Below are 24516 nucleotides of genomic sequence, written 5' to 3' on the forward strand. Positions count from 1 at the left end.
TCCTGCTACTTGTTAAGGTCTTCAGATTTTGTCTTTTGTAACTGCAGAAGAGAATGTTAGATGGAGCTATGGTTAGATGGTTAACCTTGCTGTTTAATGCATTGAGTATGGTCGGGTTAGCATTCCAGAAAAGGCTTTGAATAAACTGATCTCAAAACTCCTGTGAAAATGTTAATTTGTCTTGATGGTGATGGTTTTAAATATGAGTCAGTGTTCTTTCTTTTCAGCCCTTCATTCTTGAAAAGTGAATGTTTTTAGAAATCCAGAAATGTTTTTCAGTGGATCAGCATAGAGTTTTCTGAAAGATGTGTGGTTCCCATCTTGAACAGGCAGTTGCCTTTATAAATTTTTTTTCTTGTTCATTTAAAAATTACAGCTAAAGCTACTGGAGTCCCCTGAAATGTTAATTGCTAGTTCAACCCAACATTTATTTCTGCGATAAATGTTTGGTAGTAAACTCCTCAGTGTATCCATCTACAAACTCGTCAAGATTTACTCTGCAAAAACATGAACTTTTGGCTTGTTCCAATTTTTTTTTGACTGCCTTCTCTTTAAAAGGTGGGGATGTGACCCAGTCATTTTTTTAATTGAACACACAGCCCGTCATAACTCTCAAATGTCCAAAGTTTTGACTCGTATGTTTGGTGTCTTCCTTATAAAAATTGTGATTTTCTCACAAATCAGTGAGGATTGAAGGCACTAAGTAATGACATACATCTGAGTTTCAGACTTCATATCTTTCAGTAAATGCATAACAACACAAATCCTGTTATTCTAGCAGCTTTCTAAGTTTATTAGAGCAATATTTAAAGTCAGTCCCTGTTTTTGGCCTTTGTCCCACCATTATTTTAAGCTTTGTCCAGGTGTCTTGTGCTAAGAGGTTGAGAGGTATGTAGACCATGCTTGTGGTTGTTCACCCCAGAGCTTCACTTGTAAAGGTTATTTGCTTCTCACCACTTTAATAAAGAACTTGATTCTTGGCAGATTGCATTACACTGTCAAACGAGTATACTTTGGATTGGAATGCAGTTATTGTAAAAGTCTTTTACTCTTTAGAGACTCTTGTCACCAGGAATGATGCTTTACTTTCTGTTAACCACTTGAGGTGTGTAGATAGGCAGCAGACAGCATTGCCCAAGTGACAAAACCACAACCGAAAAATATACTGAAAAACAACAGCCACAGACATGTAGAAAAAACACTGAATGGTTTAAATAGTTTTATGCTGCCTTCGAGGAGTACAATACAAAATGCAAACCAATGGAATTTATAATCAGCTTTAGAAACATCACACAATAAAACAGTTACTTAATCAATTAATTACTGAACAAGGTATTTTCTAATATATTTATTGTTCAAACCTCCTGGTATTAAGGTTTTATATTTCAAAATATACACACTCTTTATACAAAAGCCTATCTTTCAAAGGAACCAAATCACCTATATTCAACATGATTTGTTCTAAAATCCACCCCTTTAATAAAGAATCATCACTTTGATGATGAAGTTTAAAATGCATTGCCAAAGGGCTCTCAACATATATTCCTAATGTCTCTCGTGTTCTTGTAACCTAACTTTAAAAGGACGCTTGGTTGCCCCTATATACAGTAAATCACAAAGACATTTTAAAGCATGCACATTCCCTTCAGTGTTGCAGGAAAATCTCTGGGTGGGAATAAAACCAATACCATTAATAATTGATTAATTGTTTTATTGTTTTATTGTGTGATGTTTCTAAATTTGATTATAAATGCATTTAAGCCATTTGCTGTTTTTGTGTCTGTGGCTGTTGTTTTTCAGCATTGCCCATGTAATTGTCTTCAGTTTTGAGAAGTCCATCAGCAAAGGCCATTTGCTAGAAGACGTTCTGTTATTTAGTAACTGATGGATAGGATTTCCTTCAGGATATCCTGTTCACATGAGCTTTTTGCATGCCATAGGGATGGATTTGAAGTGCATTAAAAATAAAAAGTTCAGTCCATTTCTATTAATTTACCATGTCGTTGAAGAAATTAATTTAAAAAGTGCTGTGCAGACTTATCAAAACCCAGAAGAATGCAAAAAGACGTTGCACACTCAAGACCTGTATATTAACTTTGGCAAGTGTTCTTTGATACATTCTGGTTATAGGTAAAATCCTCAGTGGAGCCACATTTTTATTATTAAAACTGCTACTATTTCAGATGTTCTGTTTATGTTCTATGTCAGATAAAGACTCTAAACAATGTAGTTTCTCTTAAAGATGGTCTTTAGCTGTTTTGTGTTATTGTTTCTTCTGCTTAATGTAGTTTACTGGTAAAACTTCTCAAATGAAGCAAGATCAGGTTTCATTTCTTTGGCAACAATGAATATTTCTGAATTTAGCTTGCATGAATATGCTGGTTACTCATGGTCTTGCACTCAAGAAAAAGAAAAGTTTCATTAAAAAAAAAAGACTGTGAATATACTACCAGTTTTGGTTAAGGATAATATACCTATTAACCCTGAAGTTTTCATTATGTAAGAAGAAAAATCACACCACTTGAGGTCACTCCATGAACCTCAAATGAAACGTAATGTTCCTAATAGTGACCACTTCCGCTTAACTGGTTTGAAGCCCACAGCTTTGTACTAAACCACCTTATACTTGCTTCCTTGCTGTTAGTAGAAATCCATGTTCTTTTCCTGAGTGCATCCAGGTAGTATCAGAAATCTTTCTCAATGATCCTTTTTCTCCATGCCTACTTGTTGTGCTTCAAAAGCACAGGAAATAAAACATTTTTAGCTTTGTTCTGAGATAATCAGTTAAATTTCAGTCACAGAATAAGTCTGAAAAACTTTCCAGCTCTCTGTATACTCAGGAGACTCCATTTAAGTGTATTACCACTTGAACAGTCAATGATCATTTTATAGGACTGATGGCTTTGATTTGTTTCATCTCTCTCTCTCTCTTTTTTTTTTTGCAATACTTTGCACTAGATGTGTCACTGATAATTACCATATAGCTGCATTAATTATTGTCTGCACTTTTCTGAAAAACTGCAATATAGCTATACCAGACATTACTACCTCCTAATTGGTGAAGATTGTGGATTATGGAAAGATTAAAATTACATTTTCAGTGTTACTGCAAGTCTTTTTAAAACATTTTTCACCATCCTGTGAGAGATCCACTTTTGTTTGTTTTATATAGGGATATGAAGACAGCACTGTTTTAGTATTTTCATGTGAATTGAGAGCTGTCTCAGTGTTCCTGTGTAATGGTTAGCCTTTATTATCCACTTTGTGCTTACAGAACACTATCTTGGCAACAATATCAGAATTATTTTTCTAAATCAGACTGGTATCCTTTTGCATGTCTGAGAACTCCCTTGGCGCTTGCCCAGTTAAAAATTATCACCCCACAGGATAAGGCTTGCTCCATATCAAACCCTTCAATAAAGAAATGTGAATGGTGTATGACAACTAGGCATAATTCAAACAATATTATTTTAAATTAATTATCTGAAAACAAATGTTAAGTATAGTAGTTCTTCATGGATTTAGTAAATTTACTGCATTTTACGAGATGGTAAAAAGTGTTGGTACTTTGCAATACACAGAGTTTGGTAGAGCAGTGCAGATTTAGCATGGGAAACGTATCAGCCATCATTATGTATAGAGAATGTGAGTATACAGAAGGAAGAGGTCTGAAGACAGAGCACTACCTTAGTGGGAATGTTAAAAATTCATTTGGACCTCTGGACATGCATTCTTCCTGCAGGTAGTTTTCTTGTTGACACTTTACTCGCCATGGCTTGAGTAACTCAGCCCTTTGAGTTAATGAAAAGACTTGGCTTAACTGCTGATAGTCCCCTATTTTCGCTCAGGAGTATGTTTCTCATTTTGTGGGAAATGCAGAAGGCCTATCTATGTTTTCATTAGTCTCTGACAATAAATTGCCAGGAATAGTTGTAGAATCAAATGGATTTTCTATTGTATGTTATAAAATTATAAGGAAAAAAATAAACATTCAGTAGACTAGGAGATGTTATTTGATTGTAAGTCACTGCAAATGCAGTAAGACTTCTTATTTCCTTTCCCAAAAAAGTTATCGCTGTTTTCTAAGGATAGTAATCTTCTCCATTTTATTCAGTATAAGATTTAATTACAATTCTCAGGTGCAACAAGACAATTGGCCTTTAGTTGATTTGAGTCTTGCTTTTATTGCTGTAGTATACACATGGTAATGAATTACTACACAGCTGTTCTCTTATGCTGCGGTCACTTGAAAGCTCCTTGCTTTTCTGATTCACTGTCAAAATACTTCTCTTTTGTTGATTATTTTTAGAACAACATTCCAAAAGATGAGTTAAGGGATGACAAATCCTTGACCCAGTCTGAAACAACACCACCTCCAACACCACGGGCTGTGCGACTTGAGAGAATGACTCAAGCCTTACAGGCAACAATCATGGACGAAGGTCGGGATGCTCGTGGCAGGTATGTGCATTAATTGAGACTGCATTAGTTAGGATTCTGTGTTTCTGAATCCTTAAGTGCCACTTTATTGTGTCTGCATTACAAAACAATAGTTGTTGGCTCAGGGTAAAACCTTCAGTGAATAAATATAACTTGTTTTTAAAAACAAGTATCCCATAGAGATACACACAAAAAGGAGGCCTGCTACATTTATATAAATTTAAGAGATGATTTTAGCCTCACGTATTTATGTTGCATATTTTAACTTTTCTGCTTTTGGGAATTTTATGAAAAAAGTCTAAGTAAGTAACAATGATGTAAAGCTTAATAATTATTAAATGAGAAGAGTTACATTGCAGTGAGGAAATGGAGGGCTTGCACTAAGGCATTATGTTATAGTAGGGAACTTTTGATTCCCATAGCTCGAGTGCCAGGGCTGCTAATGATAAATGACATAGATTTACCACCAAAGGAGTTGTGTGTGTGACACCTTTCCTTTTGCTGATCTGCATGATTTCATCCATTTACTATCTTGCCCCTAACAGTGTACCAAGCCATCATTTCTCTTAATAATATCAAGAGATACAAATGTGTGTGCTTCTAGTCTCTTCTCAAACCACTGCAGTGATCCAAAAAATCAAGTTATCGCTGGAAAGCTGAGAACGGGATGTATGGTATGCATAACCTTTGACTTTTCATGATGCTCTGGTCAGTTGTTGGAGACAAAAATAGGTACTAAAGCTTTTCTGAAGATAAATTGTGATGTCCTTCTATTCTCATGTTGCAGTATTCCAAACCCTTGAGTTTTCCTCTCTTGCTACCTGAATGTCTGTCCATTATACAAAAGTTTCTAGTCACCGCAGGATACATGGGACATCTGACGTTGGCTAAGGGAATGTGGGCCATAAAAGTGATGTCTGCATGTACCAGACCTCAGAACTTCTCTGCCACCAGTCCAACGTCAGATGTTCCTGCCGTACTGGCTGTCAGATCATCTTTTCAAAGATAAGTACCCCGTCGGGGATGGTTTGTTCTTTTGAGTCACTGCAAGTTTGTGTAGGTTCATGTCATCCAGGAAGGGAAAGTGTAGGTGTAGTTGTCAGATCCCCCAAAAAGACACCCACAAGCTTTGCCTTTTTTGTTTAGGGCCTACACAAGACCATACGTCTTGCTGTATCTGCCAGGCCTTCGTTCCAATAATCTTGTGCAGCCGTCTGCCCAGGTTGAATATTTACCTGGAAACTCAGCACCTTAAGTGCTTAGCTTTAGCTGTGGAGTGTCCGTCCTTTCAACCCGTCAAACCACCAAAGAAAAAGGCCAAAGTTGTTAGGCCTGAATCCACTGCTGCACCTCCTCCACCCGACGTCCCTCCTATGGCTGATGTTAGCCTGGAGAAATGTTCAGTCACCACCGATATGGGTACAGCAGGTACCATTGGGGAAGCCGCTGAACCCAGAGCGGAAATCACGTCCTCGAAGGTAATGCAGACATTGGCTACCAACAGTGAGGGAGAACCTCGACTTGTACCGGCTGCCCAGACAGATCCCTCCACTACTACACAGGTTTCTGAACATAGGCCTACCTTGGCCCTGACGCCCGCTAGGCCTTCCCTTAAAAGAAAACAGAAAACAAAGCATGTTTCTCCTTCTGCAGAGAGTCAGCCGGACTGGCAGGCCTTTTCTTAGAGCCTTTTCAATGCTTTTATGGTTTTGAGGCCTGCTGCGCCCTCATCCTCTCCAGTGACTCCTCCTATGGTAAGTCCTAGGCCTCGGGCCTTAGATACTTCTCAAGCTGAAAACAGAGGACTCCTCTGATACTTCTTCTTCAGAGGTTATGCCTCCCCAGAGGAAGATTCTGCAGAAACTGATTCTACAGGTGAGGTCTCACCTTTGGGGAGACCATTTCCAAAATGAGGGAGTATTTCAAATGGGACTCCTCTGAGATGACAGAAGTTCAGAAGAGATACTATGAACTCCTTCAGATGGACCCCCCCCCTGCTCCTTTAGATATACCCCCAGTCTTGCCAGCTTTTCTGGATGCATTTAATGCGGCATCTGTTAATCCTGACTCTCAGCCCCCTGCACCTCGAATGTCTGACAGATTTTACAAGATCCCTAAGGGGGCCAAATTCCTTATAAAGTGCCCCAGCAGCGGACCCTGGCATTATATCAGTTTCTGCTAAGGTCTAAAAGCTGCTTCCATCCACCTCAGTTCTCCCCACAGATAAAGACAGCAAGGCCATGGAGCACCTTAATAAAAAGGTTTATACCTCAGCCACCTTGGCATTCAGATCAGTAAATTATCAAACCCATATGTCTAAATATGCCCTAGCTCTTTTAGGACAAGCCACTAAACTTATGAATAAGATCCTAGACTCTCCTGCCAAGGCACAATTATCCAGTCTTATTTCCCTGTCTTCTCAGGTCACTAGGCATTCCATTAGGTGCAGCTACTAAGCAGCTGCAGCTTCTGCCAGATCCGCTGCATCTGCCTCAGTCCGGAGAAGATATTCTTGGCTAAGGTTACAGCCCTTACCTGATGATATTAGAACAAAACCTTGGACCCGCCTCTGGGTAACTGCCCTCTTTGGGACAAAGGTGGCTGAGTTGTTCAAAACTCTGCAACAGAAGGGTAAGGAGTTACATGACCTAAAGCACCTGTTCATTTTTCCTATCCCCAAATTCCGCAGGAATTACCCCTCAAAAATTCAATTCATAAGGAAACACTCTGCTCCCCCTCCTCCTTCCAGGGGCAGAAATAGTGCCAGGAAGCAACGAGACTGCTCAGACTCCACCCCAGAAGCCTCAGTTTCAGGACAGGGTAAGTAGTCTGTGACTACCTGCCATTACTTCAAAAACCTCTCGACTCCATCCCCTTATCCTTAAGACTCTCTCACTGTCTTTCTGTTTGGAAAATCATTACCACAGACAGGTGGGTCTTATCCATCATGGAAAAGGGTTATTTCATGACCTGGATCACAACACCCACCTTGAGGGGCATTCCACAACCCCCCAAAGAACAGCTCCCCCTTTTTTGGCCAATGATTATCAGCCTTTTGGCCCAAGAAACGATTCAATCTATCCCTATGACAGAAAAGGGAAAGAGTTTCTATTCCAGACTCTTCCTAGTCCTAAGTAAAGATGCTCCCTGGAGACCAATCCTAGATCTTTCCCACCTCAGTCTCTTCCTGCAAGTACGCTCCTTTCGTATACTCTCTCTGCAGACCCTCTTCCCCTTGATTTCTCCTCAGGTATTCTTGGCCACCTTGGACATCAAGGACCTCTATCTGAACATCCCCATAAGGCCCAAGTACAGGAGATACCTACGCTTTACTGTGGGATCCTCACATTGTCAGTTCTCTGCCTTCTCCTTTGGACTTTCTACAGCACAAAGTGTCTTCACCAAGTGCTTGGCACCAGTAGTGGCCTTCTGCAGGACTCAAGGAATTCAAATATTCCCTTAGTTTGATGACCTCCTCATCCAGCCAGATTGCCAGGAATCCCTGCAACACCATCTACAAACAGTAATATCAGTCCTGCAAGCACTGGGTTTCAAGATAAACTACCCCAAGTCCAACATGAACCCCTCTCAGGACCAAATATTCCTGGGGTGCAAGATAAGGATGGATGTCATGAGGACCTTTCTGCAACCTCAGTAGGTGGAAAACTTTGCCTGTTCACTGTCCTTCAAGTCACAGCCTTGACTGCCAGGCAGTACCTCAGACTCCTGGGTCACATGGCATTGATCATTCCCATGCTGCTATTGGTGAGGCTCCACATGAGAAAGTTGCAATGGTACCTACGGTCTGTAGGGACACAACACTCCCATCGTCTAGCGTACAAAATCCCCTTCCTACCTTGCCTCAGGAAAGAGAATCATTGGTGGCTGAATCAAGGGAACTCCAACCCAGGACTCTCCTTGCAGGCTCCCACGCCAGTACAGGAGATGTACATGGACATCTCAGATTTGGGATGGGGAGTTCCTTAAGATTCCAGGGCACTTGACTGAACTCTATCATACAGAAACATATCCATATCAGAGAAATGAGAGAAATTCTTTTGGCACTGAAGGACTTCCATCATACACTGAAACAGGGCCCACTAAAATTGTTCGCAGACAACACTATAGTTCTGTGGTATGTGAAAAAGCAGGGGGAAACCAAATCCTATTTGCTGTGCAGAATAGCTCTCCTAGTGAGGGAGTTTGCCACAAAACTGGGAGTCACTCTACAGGCAGTGTATATCCCATCAGAGCAGAACACCCAGGCAGACACTCTGACCAGGTCTATGTCACAGTCCCACGAATGGATGCTTCACAGGGATGTGTTCCTGGACATAGTCCACAAATGGGTTGCACCTCAGATAGATCTGTTTGCCTCCCCTATGAACAGACAACTTCCATCCTTTTGCACCAGGCTACCCAGTCCTATGTCAAGGACAACAGACACCTTCTCAATCTCTTGGAAGGGGATGTTTCTGTATTCCCCCTTTCCACTTCTTCAGAAAAAGTCCTACTGAAAATTCAGCAGGACAAATCAAAAATCTTGTTGGTGACTCCCTTTTGGCCAAAACAGCATTGGTTCCCCCCTCCTTCTGCATTTAGCCAGGGGCAATCACCACAACTTACCTCACAGAGTGGACCTACTCACACAGGACAAGAGATCCCTAATCTATCTCCACCTTTAGTTGCTGAACCTTACCCTGTGGGTGATAGAATTCTGATACCTTAGAGACACCTTTGCAATGAAGATGTTCTCACAGTCCTACAGGAGGCCAGGAAACCTAACACTAGAAGATCTTACATGTTCAAAAGGAAAAGATTCTCCATATGGTGTCTACAAAGAAGTTGGACCATTTTCAGAGTGATGGCCCCTTGGTACAGTCATACCCGTGTGAACTCTTGCAGACAGAGCTGACGTACTTCTCTGTTAAACCCCACCTTGCTGCTGTTTCTGCTCATCTGCCTCTGGACCCCCTTTGGCATCTCAATTACCTGCATAGTTACTCCTAAAGAGAATGCTGCATCGCAAGCCCCCCCAGGAAACCTATCCCACCACCATGGGACCTGAATTATGTTCTGGAGAAGCTCACAGTGGCCCCCTTTGAACTAGCTTATAAGGCTTCTCTAAAACACTGCATTTGGAAAACAATTCTCCTAGTAGCCTTGACATCAGGTAGAAGAGTGTCGGAGTTACAGGCCTTCATGGCTATTCTCCCTTTCCTCACTTTCCACAAGGAGAGGGTAACCCTTAGGACCAACCATTCCTTTGTGCCCAAGGTGGTCAATGAGCTGTCCTTAAACCAAGCTATTCACTTTCCCACCTTCTTTGCCCATCCACAGAATGACAGTGAGAACGTCTTCCATTCCTTTTATGTGCATAGGCAGCTTAGGTTTTACCTTGAAAAGACCAAGTCTAGAAGAAAAACAGACCAATTGTTTGTCTCCTTTCATCCTAGGGCTCTGGGGAAAGCAGTGACAAAGCAGAAAATTTCTGCCTGGATTTCCAGGGCAGTCTCCTCCTGCTTGTGCATACCATGGGAAATCTTTAGGGTCTAAGATTAAGGCACACTCCACTTCGGCTATGGCTTCATCTGGAGCTTTCTTTAAAGGACTGGACATTGTCACCATTTTAGAGGCAGCTACATGGATCTCTGTCCACACCTTTACCAAACATTATAAATTGGATCACATTTCCAAATCTAGGGCTGGATTTGCCAGTGCAATCCTTCATGGATTCATAGAAAATAGTTGAAAGCCTTCCCCCTCTTCTTCCCTTTGAGCTTTGGCATTCACCCAAGGGATTAGAATACAGCAAAATGAGAATAGAAGGACAAGGAATAGCTGTGTAAAAGCTTACCATAACTGTAGATGACTTTCTCTTCCATGTTGCAGTATTCCTTCCCTCCCTCCTTCCCCCTTCTTCCACTAGACTGCCCCTTCTTGGATAGCACTGGACTTGTACAGTTATCCTGGGACTGGGGTCTGACTGGCGTGCTCAATTCTGAGGTCTGGTACATGCAGACATCACTTTTATGGCCCACATTCCCTTAGCCAACATCAGACATCCCATGTACCCTGCAGTGACTAGAAGCTTTTGTATACTGGTTGGACGTCCAGGTAGCAAGAGAGGAAAATCCAAGGGTTTAGAATACTGCAACATGGAAGGTTCATAGGTTCATAGATAAGTACTAGGCTAACTGCCCTTATGAGCCATTTTAAGCCTAGCCAAGTGTCTGTTGTGAGACTCAAACGCTGCACTTTTTGTTTGTATGGCAAACACCTTAACCATTAGGCCACCTTCCCAAGGCCATCTATGGTTATGATAAGATCTTACACAACTATTCTTTATTTCCTATTATGACAGCATGCATGCCTGTTGCATATTTATTTCCAAAATTTTGGTTAAGCAGTCCTAGTACTCTGTTGCTTAGTCCTACTTCTTGAATTGCTGTACATGTATTCACGTGTCCTTTGAATTCTCTTGTAGTTCATTGAAAATTGCAATTAAGCTCCAGATACGGTCAAAGGATAACTTTAAGCACTTCTCTTTCCTAATAAGGTGCTTTGCAAAGTTTTCTTAAGCACTTCTCATCACTGTTAAGCTCTAGTCTCATGTTAGAGGGTAAACATGACAATAAGCTGGAACAGTTTTGAAAGCTGTCAGATGCTTCACTGTCTCAAACTCTGTGGCAGCTCTTAAGGTTATTCCTATGGATACCACTAATGCTTGTGGTCTGTGCATCAACATTTAAGTGGTTTACAGCTGTAAAATACTTTGTACTCGTACATTTTTTCCTGTAAGAGGTAGTACTTGAAAAGAGATGAAGCTCGATGCACTGCACAGAGCTGTGGATTGGATGTAGCCATTCATAAATCAGTTGCTGTGACATTTGTCTTAAGATTCACCTCTCAATCTTCACTTTGCTTTGCTGATGTGGGGAAGTTCTTTACATCCGTGTCTTGAACACATAACAGTCTCTATATTATTGTCCCCATGGCTTCCTGGAAAAGGTTGTTCCATGTATATTGTGTTCTCTGTGTAAAATAAATGGCTCTGCATACCTGGTCTAGAAACATAAAAATCTGGGTTAAGAAAACAAGCTCAGAACATTAATATAAAAAAAGCATAAAACAGTAAGTGTTTTCGTCTTTCAGCACAAGACTTCTTCAGACTGTAAAAATGCTTTTGAACATAGCCACTTAAATACTAATACAATTAATGATACGACTAATTAATGCTTAATGCTCTTCCTTTTAAGGAAGGCTACAAAATCCTCTCCATCATTCAAATCTGGTGGGTGGTAGGCATCCAACTTTATTTGCCATGAATACTCTAGCCACCATAATTCATCTTCAGCATTAAACATCTTATTATAAAGGCCACGGTGGTGCAGTGGTTAGCGTTGTCGCCTCACAGCAAGAGGTTCTCCTGTTCAATTCTTGGCTGGAGCACCTTCTGTGTGGAGTCTGCATGTCCTCCCCGCAGTTGAGTGATGCTGAAGACATGCAGGTAGGTGCGAGCCTGAATGGGCGTGCCTTCGTTGAAGGTTGGGCATCTGGCTGGCAACTCGTCACCGTAAAAATCCACTGTCAATCATGAGCGGACCGGAGTTCCGCTGTGGTGACCCCTAACCGGGAAAAGCCGAAAGAGTTTTATTAAACATCTTATTATAATGTTTAATTTCCCCCAATACTAAAAATTTAAATTAAACCTTACATGAACTAACTTTGTAATGTTTGCCAAGTGCATTCTTCTCATCCTTTACCATTACAGCATATTTGTGTTCATACATCCGTTTATAAAGCTCTCTAGAGATACGTCCCACATAAAATGAATTACAGGAAGAACAAATTACTAAATAAACAACAAAATGTGATTTACACGTATATCTTCACTTCTGTCTTGTACCCATTAATACATAGCCCCTTAACATCCATCAACAATAAATGACATAAAGTACAATTTTGACATTTAAACATGTCTGCACTTGTAACCATACCCTTAGTATGCCCTATTTTCCTTTGAAACAAATTTTTTAGACTTCTCCCTTTCTTTTGTACAAACACTGGAGCATCTCCTGCTCTTGTACTAACCTCAGAATGACATTTTAAAATATTCTAGTTGGAAAGAATAATCCGTTTAATGGCTTCAGAATCAATACTATTCGTAATTTGCATTGAAACTTTATAATCTACCTGCTTATATGCAACATTCACATTTTTATTGGTTCTCATTTGATTAACCTCCATAAACTTATATTTTACCAAATTTTCAGGGTAACCCCTATTAATAAATTTCTTACATAAACTCATACTTTCTTTGTTGAAATCAAAATCTCTATCTGTTAACTCACTAACTCTTAGCAACTGTCCTTTAACTATGTTAGTTTTGTTTTCTTTTGGGGATGCATACTACTATAGTGTAGGAACAAATTATTTTGTACATTTTTCTTAAAACTAGACGTCACAAACTTGCTCCCATCTGTTATCACTATTAAATCTAAATAATTAACAGATATTGTACTATACTCCATTGTAAATTCTAAAAATGAATTCACAGTATTTACGTAAATTAGAAACTCATCTAATAATGGTTTACCTCCTTTCCATACAAAAAACACATCATCAGTAAATCTTATATAAAAAAAAACTATGTGTTTAGCATAAATACTTTCTAATATATTCACTGCGGTGGTGGTGCTGCGGTAGCGTTGTCGCCTCACAGTTAGACATTGCCCGTTCTATTCTCAGTTAGAGCGTCTTCTGTGTGGCGACATGCGTGAATGGGCGTTCCTTCATTGAAGGTTGTGTGTTAGGCCGGGCAAGCCAGCACGTAAAACTCTACTGCCAATCATTAGCGGACCGGAGTTCCACTGTGGCGACCCCTAACCGGGAAAAGCCGAAAGACACAAAGACTTTCTAATATATTCACCTTTTCCCACCCTTGCATAAATAAATTGGCATAACTGGGGGCCATAGCTGCCCCCCATCGCCACTCCATTAATCTGTTGAAACAATTTGCTATTAAATTCAAAATAATTGTAACTAAATGTGACACCAAAAATATCCATAAGAAGGACAACTATTCATTAGAAAATTTTCCAGACCTAATCAAGTCAAACCTAATCATCTCCATCCCTTCATAGTTAGGTATAACTGTATACATTGATTTGATGTCCATATTTACTAATAAATCTGAATTGTCTACTTTAACATCCAAAACTTTCTTTTTAAAAATCAAGAGAGTCCTTTACATATGAAGGCCCTGCCATCACTACTTGTTGCAAATGTTTATCAACAAATACTGCCATTGATTCAGTTCTATTCAAACTACTAGCAACTATCGGTCTCATGGGTGGGTCATCTAAATTTTTATGGATTTTCGGTAAGCCAAATATTCTACTCATTCTGGGAACCTCAGTCTTAAAATAACATCTTAACTGTTCTGATATACGTCCACTTAAGGACCATTCTTCAATTAGAGCATCTATGAATGAATATGCCTTTTTGATATCTAACAATGTGACTTTCTTATAAAAATCAATGTCACTTAACATTTCTTCCATTTTGGATATGTATTTCACTCTATCTAAAACCACTAAGGCATTACCTTTATAACCCTTAGTTACTAAAACGTCATTATTATTGGACAGTTCATAAAATAATTTTCTCTCCATATATGTTAAATTATAATAACAATACTCAGGTTTGTTTTTTAAAAGCTGTATAATTTGAAGTTCACTAACCATTAAAAATAATTCCAACTCCTTTTCAAAGGTGGATTATAAGCACTTGGTCTTACAAACAGCTTATTTTCATTATTGGTATTAGGGAACAAACATTTCAAATTAAGCTTACATACAAATTCTCTCAAAGCATTAATTGCATCACACTTGTCCACTCTTTCAGCTGGTACAAAATTCCAGCCTTTGCTTAAAACATTACATCCTTCATCCCTTAAATATAAACTTGAAAGATTAACAGATTTGAAGGACAAATCAACAGTACCTGTTTTCTCCGTCGGTAATTTCCCTTGTTCCAGTTTTTCTTCGGAACATTTGTAAATCCTCTTCCCCTCCCTATATTTGACTCTACTTGCACCCAAGTCCTGTTTTGCCTTGTTGGCTAGGCTTACGTAGGCCCTTGGGCCGATAGCCTAGTACCTACCTATGAATCTATGAACCTATGAACAAGCTGATTGTTGTTGCTTGACTGAAAAAACATTGTTGAATTATTATTCTCTGCTACATTCGGCAGTTGAGAGCTGCTCATAGCACTATTTCTTCTAACAGTACTACTCTCTCTCTTTTCAGCAATCTGTTTTGATTTCCATGTCACATTCTTCTGGGCCATACTGGAAGCATCTACACCACTTCCTGTAGCTGCTATCAGCTCAAATGCCTCCTCAGGCACGCCTCCGGCTCCTGATTGGTTAGCCTCTTTACTGCCCTCATAGTCAGCACGATCTCTATTAAACTTTTTCATTTTACATTTACAGAAAACTTAATTTTCTTTAATCAGTTTCTCTTGTATGTCACTGAATTTCGTATCAAAACTGCTGATAAACTGTCTTTCAGCTTAAAGAAATCTTCCCTAATTACTTCATTAATTCTTCCCATCTTTTGCTTGTTCAGTCCTATCAACATCTCATCATATTGTAATCCCACCTTTTCACTGAGCGCAACCTGCTTTTCAATGAAATCTGAGGGGATATAATTTCCTATCGGCATGATAGGAATTCTTAAACCTTTCGGCACTCTTTGTACTCTCAAACACCCCTCAAAAATAAAGGTTGTCCCACTGTAGCCTTTTTAAACTCAAATTCTTTTCCAAATCCTTAAAGGCTGCATTTAGATTTGGAATGCTACAGTTCAAACTTATGGGTTCTACTCCTCCAAATGGATCAACAGGCGCTGCCAAACATCCTAGTAAGGTTTCCTCAAACCTTTGAAACCCCACATTTGTATTAGTAATGTTATTAATGTTCGGATTCACAGGCTGACTAATTTGACCTTTTTGATTCAGGACGATAGAGCCGTTCAGTTTATCATTCAGTGTAAAACCCAATGGCAAAGCCAAACAATTGGAACCATCTTGCTTGTCCATAGTTTTAACTCAAAATATACCAATGTAAAACAAAAAAATGAACCAACAAAGTCCAATAAACATAAGAAGCCGGGTTAAGAAAACAAGCTCAGAACGTTAATAAAAAAAGCATAAAACAGTAAGCGCTTTCATCTTTCAACACAAGACTTCTTCAGACTGTAAAATGCTTTTGAACATAACCACTTAAATACTAATACAATTAATCACATGGCTAATTAATGCTTAATGCTCTTCCTTTTAAGGAAGGCTACAAAATCCTCTCTATCATTCAAACCTGGTGGGTGGCAGATTGTCTTATGTTGCTGCACATCTCTTCTCCTAAAGGTGCTCCTCTACGTTTAATGTGTTTAAAATGTTATGTTATGCTACTGTCTTTCATTAGTCATGCATATATGAAATTCTATTAATCTGTCTACATATCACTTATTGTGTATACCTTTCTTCATATTCCTTCCCCTCCACCACATTTTCTTTTATGAAGTTTTAATATTCACAGCTGTTTTCATTTCTGCAGACAATGTCATACCTTTGGCAAGAATACTGCACAAAGCCCAAAATAAATGGAGGGGTGAGTCAAAGGACCAAAATCAGAGACAAATTTTAAATGTTACTCTAATTCACTTAAAAAAGTTAATAGAACAGCAAGTTGTGCACTAGTTTACATTTTCTGAATGATATGAAGTTTGAAACTCAGTTGTCTTCTATTATTTATTGACTGCAACCCTTAACGATTTACCAGAAAGTACATTTTACAAGGAAAAGATCAACAATATGAGACAAAAATCTGGACGTTTTGCAAAATTCTGGGCAATTGAGAGTTATGTTTCCAAACATCTGATACATATGGCTGATTGCTTCTTGTTTCTTGCTGGTTTTGCCACTTTTATTCATCCTAGTAGTACATGGCACTCCCTACTGCTTTCTGATATAATGATTACAGAACATAACTGAGTCAGGTTGAATTCAGTGGCTGGAATACAGATAGTTACTTCTGAGAGGAATGCTGCATGGTGTAGATATGGGAAACTTTGTATTTTGTGACTCTTATGGAGAAGGAAGAGGCCTAATGCTGCTTCTGCTTTCCTGTAATAGTCAGCTTGGTGTTCATAAGACATTCTGCTTGTTACTTGTACAGACCTCATAGAAGAAACTTATTCCAGCAAATGGCAATCCAGATGTTAGTTTGCAGTAATTCATCCCACATTTAAGAGCAGTGAAATTACAGCTGTGAGCTCCTAACAAGCTTTACCTCGTAGTCCCGGCTTTCTGCTTCTGTGTGGATGTAAGTAAGTCACTTAACAAAACAGTTATCCTGCTGCCCCAACCCCAAAAAGAGGCAGTAGTAATAATGCAGAAACTGTATCTTTGCAGCCCACTTTGATGTCCTGGATTCCGGGGATCTTGAGTGACAGGCATTGCAAGTAAAATCATAACCTCTATGACACTGGCTAGCTGAAAAAAATACCTCCACTGGAGTTCAGTTATGAAATCTGCCAAACACAAAATGCCTGTTTATAAATAAATACAAACCTTACAGTGTCTGCTTGAGTGATTCCATATCTGTGTTTGACTAGAAAGTTTCAGAGTCCATTTCTCCTCTTTCTGAAAGAAAAAAAAAACTAATTCAGGCTGCCTCTGCCCTTGTTATTCCCTTGTAGTGGGCAGTCTGTTTTAGTTCTGTAAAAGACTGAGAAGTATTTTTTCAGGGTATGTTTGGGTTAGCTGTGACACTGGAACAAATTATGTCTTCCACTGGTAGTATTTATATGTTCACAGTTGCTTTTCACTTGCAAGTTTCTTTGCGTGATGTGTATGAAACCAACAGCAACTCTCTTGGTGGAAGCTAGCAGTACAGATGCCAGACCAGCTACTGAGAAGGTAGAGTTATGGTGGATATTCACTAAGCATGTGTGGAAATTCTGAGATGACATGCTTAATATTCATATTCCCTGTACAAATGCAACCATTACAAGGAAAATAAAAAAATTCACACAACTAACAAAATGACAGCAGTGCTGATTAATGGGATCTGTATCTGGCTGATAAACATATCAAAAACCTGCCCTGAGGTTTCTGTCAAGTAATAAATATTGGGCATTGACAGGCTGGTGGATGGGCCAGGCCTAAAGAAAAACAAGTAAAAAGATACTTCTTTAAAGTAGAGGATGTTACACACATTAAGATGGTTTGCAGTCAGAATATGTAGATGTGCATTTGTGAAAAGAATGTATATAAAAATTGTAACTCAGGATTAAAAAAGGCAACATAGCTGTGCACACAAAGCATGATGCTCCCGAGTAGTTTTAACAGGCGGGTGTGTTCTTCAAGTAAGCAAGGAAAGAACCTTAGAGTTAGATTATATTATACTGTGTGCAGTGCAGACCAGTGAATGTAGTGGTAGATGTAGTCATTCCACAGGGGTTACAAAGATGGACTGGAAGAATAAGATAATATTGTCTGTGCTGCACAGTTCACTGACAGATTTCAACATTTAGAGTTAAAAACAAAGCTCATTCCTGTCCATATTAAGTCATAAACTGGATCTATGGATGGGTAATAAAAAAAAATTACCCCATGACTGCCCTTATGCTACTAATAGACAGAGGCAGTTCTTAAATGCATAATTCCATACACGGGTCCCCTGAAATGATCTATGGTATAATCCCATTTATTCTCACTAGGGATAATATATAGTTATTGACCATGGGATGGGTAATGCCAATCACCAAATGGGATAGATTAATTCAAACACCAAACTGGAAACTGGCTAGGCTTAAAATGGCCCACAAGAGCAGCTAGCCCATTACTTACCTATGAACATATGAAAGCCATATCAATAATCCTCTCCTTGGAAGGAGATAATGTTAAATTATTGCCCATCTTTCTTGGCAAAGATTGTTGTGAGTACTGTACAGGAAAGGTGTATACCTGAGGATGGCGCCATGTATTGCATAAAAGAGAGATTAAAAAGAAAGGTGCTCCCCCATTTAATTTATAGGATGAAGACAGTGCAAGAGACACTATCTCTTCCAAAAATGTAGAAACACCTGAACCAGAGGGCATCATGCAGTGGGGGGAATACCAAACAGTGGCGACTGGTGGCTTCACAGCAAGGGGGACTGTAGGAAATAACTGAATGCGTGGGGACAAATGGAATGAGGAGGGTCTCTCTTACAGCAGGCCAGTAACTGTTACCCGTCATAAAACAACAGATAAGGCCATTCATTTTTAATATCCACATACTGATTTTGGTATATATGCCTGCTCATTATAACCCCTTAGTTGTCTATATAAGCCTTAGAGCTATAGCTTCAATCAAAAAAGCCAATCTTACATAAAATGGAGCCCTAGACAAAGGAATTCATGTGCCCCCATGTTACCCACTAGTCTCTACTACACTTCCCCAGTGTTCTACCCTGTTTTCCTCCCATTCTGGCCCCAAACCACCCACATAGATTACTTTTTCTTGCTTTCTCATACGTGCCCTTACTTTTTAGCTGCTCACATGCTTTTAATACTCCCTAGCTGGCCAAGACTCTGCTGTAATTTAAGTCCAGAGGAAGTAAATTAATTAATCAAGGGTCCTTGTGGGCTGCTATGCCTTTTAAGTCACAGAGTACTGGACGCTCTGAGGTGCATCTTAGAGCTTTTCTACAAACTTTGGATTTAGTGATGAGGGCCTAAACAAAAATACATCAAGAGTAAGGAAATATACTGTCTTATTTTTTAAGAAAATGTGTTTTGTCTGAAGCTTAATGTCCAGAGTTAATAAATTAGTAGTTCCCGTACAAATTGAGAATATAAATGCAAGGCTACATTAGTCCTGTTTGGGAATAGTGCCTTTCCACCCCTCTGAAAAGACATAGTTACCTTCTGTGTACCACTCTGGTGATACATTAGAATGAAAAGTAAATGCTTAAATGACCAGAGGTATACATTATCCACCTGAGGGTCTGGGAGGAGAAACCAAAGCACATGCATTAAACCCACACAAAGACATGGAATACAAGTAGACACCACACAGAAGGAATGAATAGCCAAAAACTCAATGGGAGAACCAAATGCTGTATGATGGTAACTCTACTCAGTTTTACACTCTGCTTAGTATCCGTTGCTGTTACACACAGACTGCCCAGACCACCACAGACAGCCAGTTATTGAACACAATTCTATTGTCTGACCGAGACAGAAATAAAAAAAAATGATATACACTGTTCTACAAAACCAGAAAAAAATAACTGCTTATTTTGAACAAATCGCAACAGTGTCAAGCACTTACACGTTGGTGCAGTGGTTAGCATTGTCGCCTCACAGCAAGAAGTTCTCCAGTTTGATGCTCGGCTGGGGTGCCTTCTGTGCGGAGTCTGCATGTCCTCCCTGTGGTCACGTGGGTTTCCTCCGGGTGCTCTGGTTTCCTCCCACATCCCAAAGACATGCAGTAGGTGGATTGGACACTCTAAATTGGCCCTAGGTGAGAGTGTTTGTGTGTGTGTGCCTTCTGTGGAAGGTTGGGCGTCGGGCTGGCAACTCGACACTGTAAAACTCCACTGCCAATCATGAGCAGACAGGTGATCCGCTGTGGCGACCCCTAACCGGGAAAAGCCGGAAGAAGAAGAAGTCAAGCACTTTTACCTACAGACAACCCATGTACCCAGCAATGAAAGCCAACTTTATTGACTGAATATACCTCAGAATGTAATCAAATAAAAGTAACAAATGACCAAAGTAATGTATTTTGACACTCGCGCGTACACACAGATGTGACCATCAATTACAGCCACTTGTGTGACTGTGACTGTATACCTCATATGTTTGATTTCAATAAAATGAATGAGTAAATATATAATTTTATCATTTTCTCAATACACTGCTGTCAGAAAACAGTACAACAGACTACAAACTCCCCCACCGTATGTCTCAACTTCTTATCACTCAGAAAGAAAGATAAAAAATAATGGTGGACAAAGAACCAAATCAGTGACATGGATTGTCTTTACATACTTAAAACTTTCTACAATAACAGGCTGTGATTATCATCTTTTTTGAAGACTGCTAAGTCTGAAACTCAGATTTCTGTTATTAGTATTTAGTTACTGTAGTCATTGTTAATTTGCCAGAGAGAGAGATAGAGAGAAAACCAAACTTTACAAGGAGATGACCAAAATTTGATGCAAAAAAAATCAAAAACATTCTGCAGAAACAGGGTAGCTGAGAGCATCTACTTCACCTAACATATACATACGTATACACACACACACACACACACACACACACACACACACACACACACACACACACACACACACACACACACACACTCTTACTTGTATGACTGTACACCACAATCTTTGATTGGAGGCAAATGAATGGATATATATACAACCATAAGCAACTTCACTGCTGTCAGAGTATAGCGAGCAACTCTCACTTCATCTCCTATACTTCTCAACCTCTTAACTCACGAATCAAGGAGAAAGGTAAAATAATGGTGGGACAGCTGCAGCTTTTATATACATAGGCATTGCTAGAATAGCCAGCTTTGCATGAGCAGGATGTTTTTTGAAGGTTATTTAGTCTGGGACTCAAACAAATATCACTATTTAGTAACTGCAGTCTTCACTGATTTGCCAGAAAATTTATAACCTGTAGCAGAAGCAGAACAAAATATAAGTCAAAAAATTGAAATATTCTGCAATATCCAGGACAGCTGAGAGCATCTACATCCCCACACACACACACACACACACAAATTACTTCTTACCTTCCTACATGGCAATCACAGGCATGCTGTCTGTAAATAAAATAAAATAAGGAAGTTGTTCCATTGTACTCCTTTAGCTACATTATTTTGCTTACAGTCTCACATGAGACAGCTTGAACAAATAGGCAGGGCTGTTCTCTGCTTTATGCAGCAGCCCAGTGAAACCCTTGTTACGTGACATTTCAGAGCTCCTTAACAACATGAAAGAGTTCCACAGATTGATGAAGTAATCTTGCTGTCTGGCTATTTTGAAAACATCCCTGCAAGCAGACTGCTGATTTTTTTTTCTTTCTTGTCTTTTCACGGAACTAAAATAGAAAGTCGAGTTGACTTTCTGATTTTTAATAGAATTTTTTTGTATGGCTTTTGCCCTTCTTTCCCACTGCCTGCCGTCAGTCCTATATGAACGATCATACATCATAGAGCAAGGAAGAGTTGCATTGGCTGTCATTTTTTTTTTTTTATTAAGATGTAATCCTTATCGTTTATATGGCTGGAATGGGTGCTTATGTTACCGCAACGATCTTATAGGCCCTCTTCCTGCATGTGAGTGCTCCTACCCACATTCTAATGTGGGCTGATATCACCAGCTTAATAAGAAAAGCCAACATCTCTGATTTGTCACTTTCAGTCCTTCCCTTGCATGCAGTGAAATGAGCACCAGACCCCCCCCCCCACCCCCGAGTAGATAAGCCATCATATGACACTCACTTCTACTCTCCCCTGTGCAGCTATTCTAGTGTGCAAGTCTGTAATTGAACTTGGGCCTTCTGAGTCATAATCCGAGTTCTGTCACTCATCCCTCTATGTCATATAGCCAGTGTAGAAAGGAGGAATTTCTTGCCTTCAAATGAAGTCTGAAATCTGGCTGAACTAAAGAGCTGCTGGCACCATTATGTCTTGTTTGTGCATCTTCCGAGATATTAAAAGTCGTTTGTAAACAATGTAAATAAAATGTAATTCTGGACTTTTTTCTGCTGTTTTGACATGAATACAGAGAGCCAGATTCAAGAAAGCCTAGACTAAGTGTACAAGGTATGAATTCAAGAACATCCTTATCACATTATTTGTGCATTCTAGTCACTAAGAAAGATTACAGTAAGGGTACATGTAGTCTACACTTTGTGGTAAACTTTATGAATCCCTGTCAATATTTAAAGCTGCAAGAAAATCAGTAGGAAAACTAAAATTAGCAGGAAGAATATGTCAGTTATACCTGTGGTGTCTGTTCACTCAGAACAGTGTACACTTAAGTGTAGGCATTATTGAATCCTGGGGAGAGACTGCACTGATTCTTACCATTGTAGGAAGACTTGTTTGCTGAACTCATCGCTGTTTGTACCATTTTAATAGCACCTACTGTTCAGAAGATGATTGCATTTGCTTGGCTTATTTTTGTAATTTAATTTTTCAGAAAACACTCAGGAATCTAAGGTCATATGTATGTTGCTAGAAGTATGACATTCCACAAACTCTCAGGGTTTGAATGAATTAAAAACGCATGCAAATTAAGAGTAAAATTACAAAATGCCATGCTAGTCCTTTAACAGTAACTATAAAAGACATTGGAACACAATATGCAATGTAATAACTTTTACTGAGCTAACAAATTGTGCAATTACTTGAGCTTTCAGGCTTGCACAAGCTTTTCTTCATGAGTTAATCAAGTCTGTGTCTCTGTGTATAAGAGTTGAGTCAGACACCTCCACTCTCTGAGAAACTTCTAGAAAAAAATGGGTATTAAACACATTTTAGCTAGTTAAATAAGGTCCCTGTAATATATATTTAACCTGGCCAAGCCACTTGCATATTTTGAAAAATAACTTTGTGAAAGGGAATGATCAGACAGGTGGTAGTCATTTGCCATTGCTTTTGTGGTGTCTGTGTTCCTAAAGTGAAATGACCACATGTTTTAAGATTGATAGAGGAGGCTGAAATTACTGTTCAGACCATAACCTTGTCATCTTGTCGACTTCTGTCATTTACACTTGGCTCACACATTCATCAGTGCAAATGGTCATATGAAGTCTATGTTTTGTATGTACATTGACCCCGAAGGAACGTAAATTCACTCGGTTCGCACATGTGTGAATCGAAATGGCAATAATGTTTACTTTGACGTTTTGACTTTTGACTCACTTAACAGCACATTCCCACACTTTATTGCAGACACACATAAGCTGTTCTTCAGTTATTCAATAAGAAAGGCTTGACTTTTTTTTTCTAAAAAGCTGCAAGCTTTTAATGTTATGGGTATAAATCTGTTTGCATCACTGCCAGTGGTATAACAAATGTAGGGGGGCTGGCAGATTTTTCTTCTTCTTTCTCATAATGTTTTAATTTACATCAGTGCCTGACTTGAGGAAGCTCATTCTTCCTTGGTTTCCTACTCTGCCCTTAGATAAGCACCAGTTACACAACTTCCTATTAGTGTAGTGCTGTGTTTTTCCTACTCATCTGTGAAACTGAGCCCTCCATGCTGCTGGAGTCCACAACAGATGCATCACCTGCTGTGCTTATAGTTACTGCCCTTATAGTTTAGTTTTAATCACAGCTTAGTGGACCAGTAGGTGCAGGGCAACAGGTTTTATCTGTAATGCTAGAATTCTAGATTTTGGTGTAGGTTTTGGAACTGCAGAAGGAATTCTAGGGAGTGATGAGGTGAACATCCTTTAACAGCTACTCCGTTCTGATGAGAAGCTTGAGTAGTTTGCTGCCACTATGTGATAAGGAACTATCAAAAGAAGTAGACTAAAACTAGAGATGGCTGGGGGCAGTTGGGAGAGAACAGACATCTTGGTTGCTCTTAACAGCATGCTTGAGTCTTGCTGATGTCATGACATAACTAGTCACTTCAGGGCAGAATAAACTTGGGAAGAAGTTTCACCCAGACAAAATCTTAATGCCTTCCTACAACCATTCATGTCTCATTCACATTACAGATTAAGGAAAACAGACTAACAGAGTTTTATCCCCTCTCACCCATATGTGCATTTAGGCAGTTTAGATTAATTTCTATACCTGGGTCACTGGATTTATAGGCAGGAACCATTTAAAGCAGAGGATTACGGAACTGTTAAACTGTTTCTTGTGGTCCAGTGGTCAAGGGTTTGATTCCCTCATCCTCCATTGTCTGACTGTATAACTCTGAGTAAATCTCATAAGGGCTGAAAAAGGTCCATGGAGATCAGTGCTCTACCCTAGTAAAC

General features: G+C 39.4%; 1 protein-coding gene across 1 annotated transcript in view; it reads left to right on the forward strand.

The window, feature by feature from the left end:
• Positions 1 to 24516, forward strand: part of PPFIA3 (PTPRF interacting protein alpha 3) — a 2479399-nt gene that overhangs the window by 2051615 nt on the left and 403268 nt on the right. Inside the window, exon 17 of the mRNA XM_044083361.1 lies at positions 4310 to 4461. Coding sequence (XP_043939296.1) covers positions 4310 to 4461 — 152 coding nt within the window. The remainder of the gene's footprint in view (positions 1 to 4309; positions 4462 to 24516) is intronic.

This window comes from Protopterus annectens, chromosome 9.part0 (genome assembly GCF_019279795.1).
Source record: "Protopterus annectens isolate FY-2018-M chromosome 9.part0, PAN1.0, whole genome shotgun sequence".
In the NCBI taxonomy this organism is placed as follows: domain Eukaryota; kingdom Metazoa; phylum Chordata; order Ceratodontiformes; family Protopteridae; genus Protopterus; species Protopterus annectens.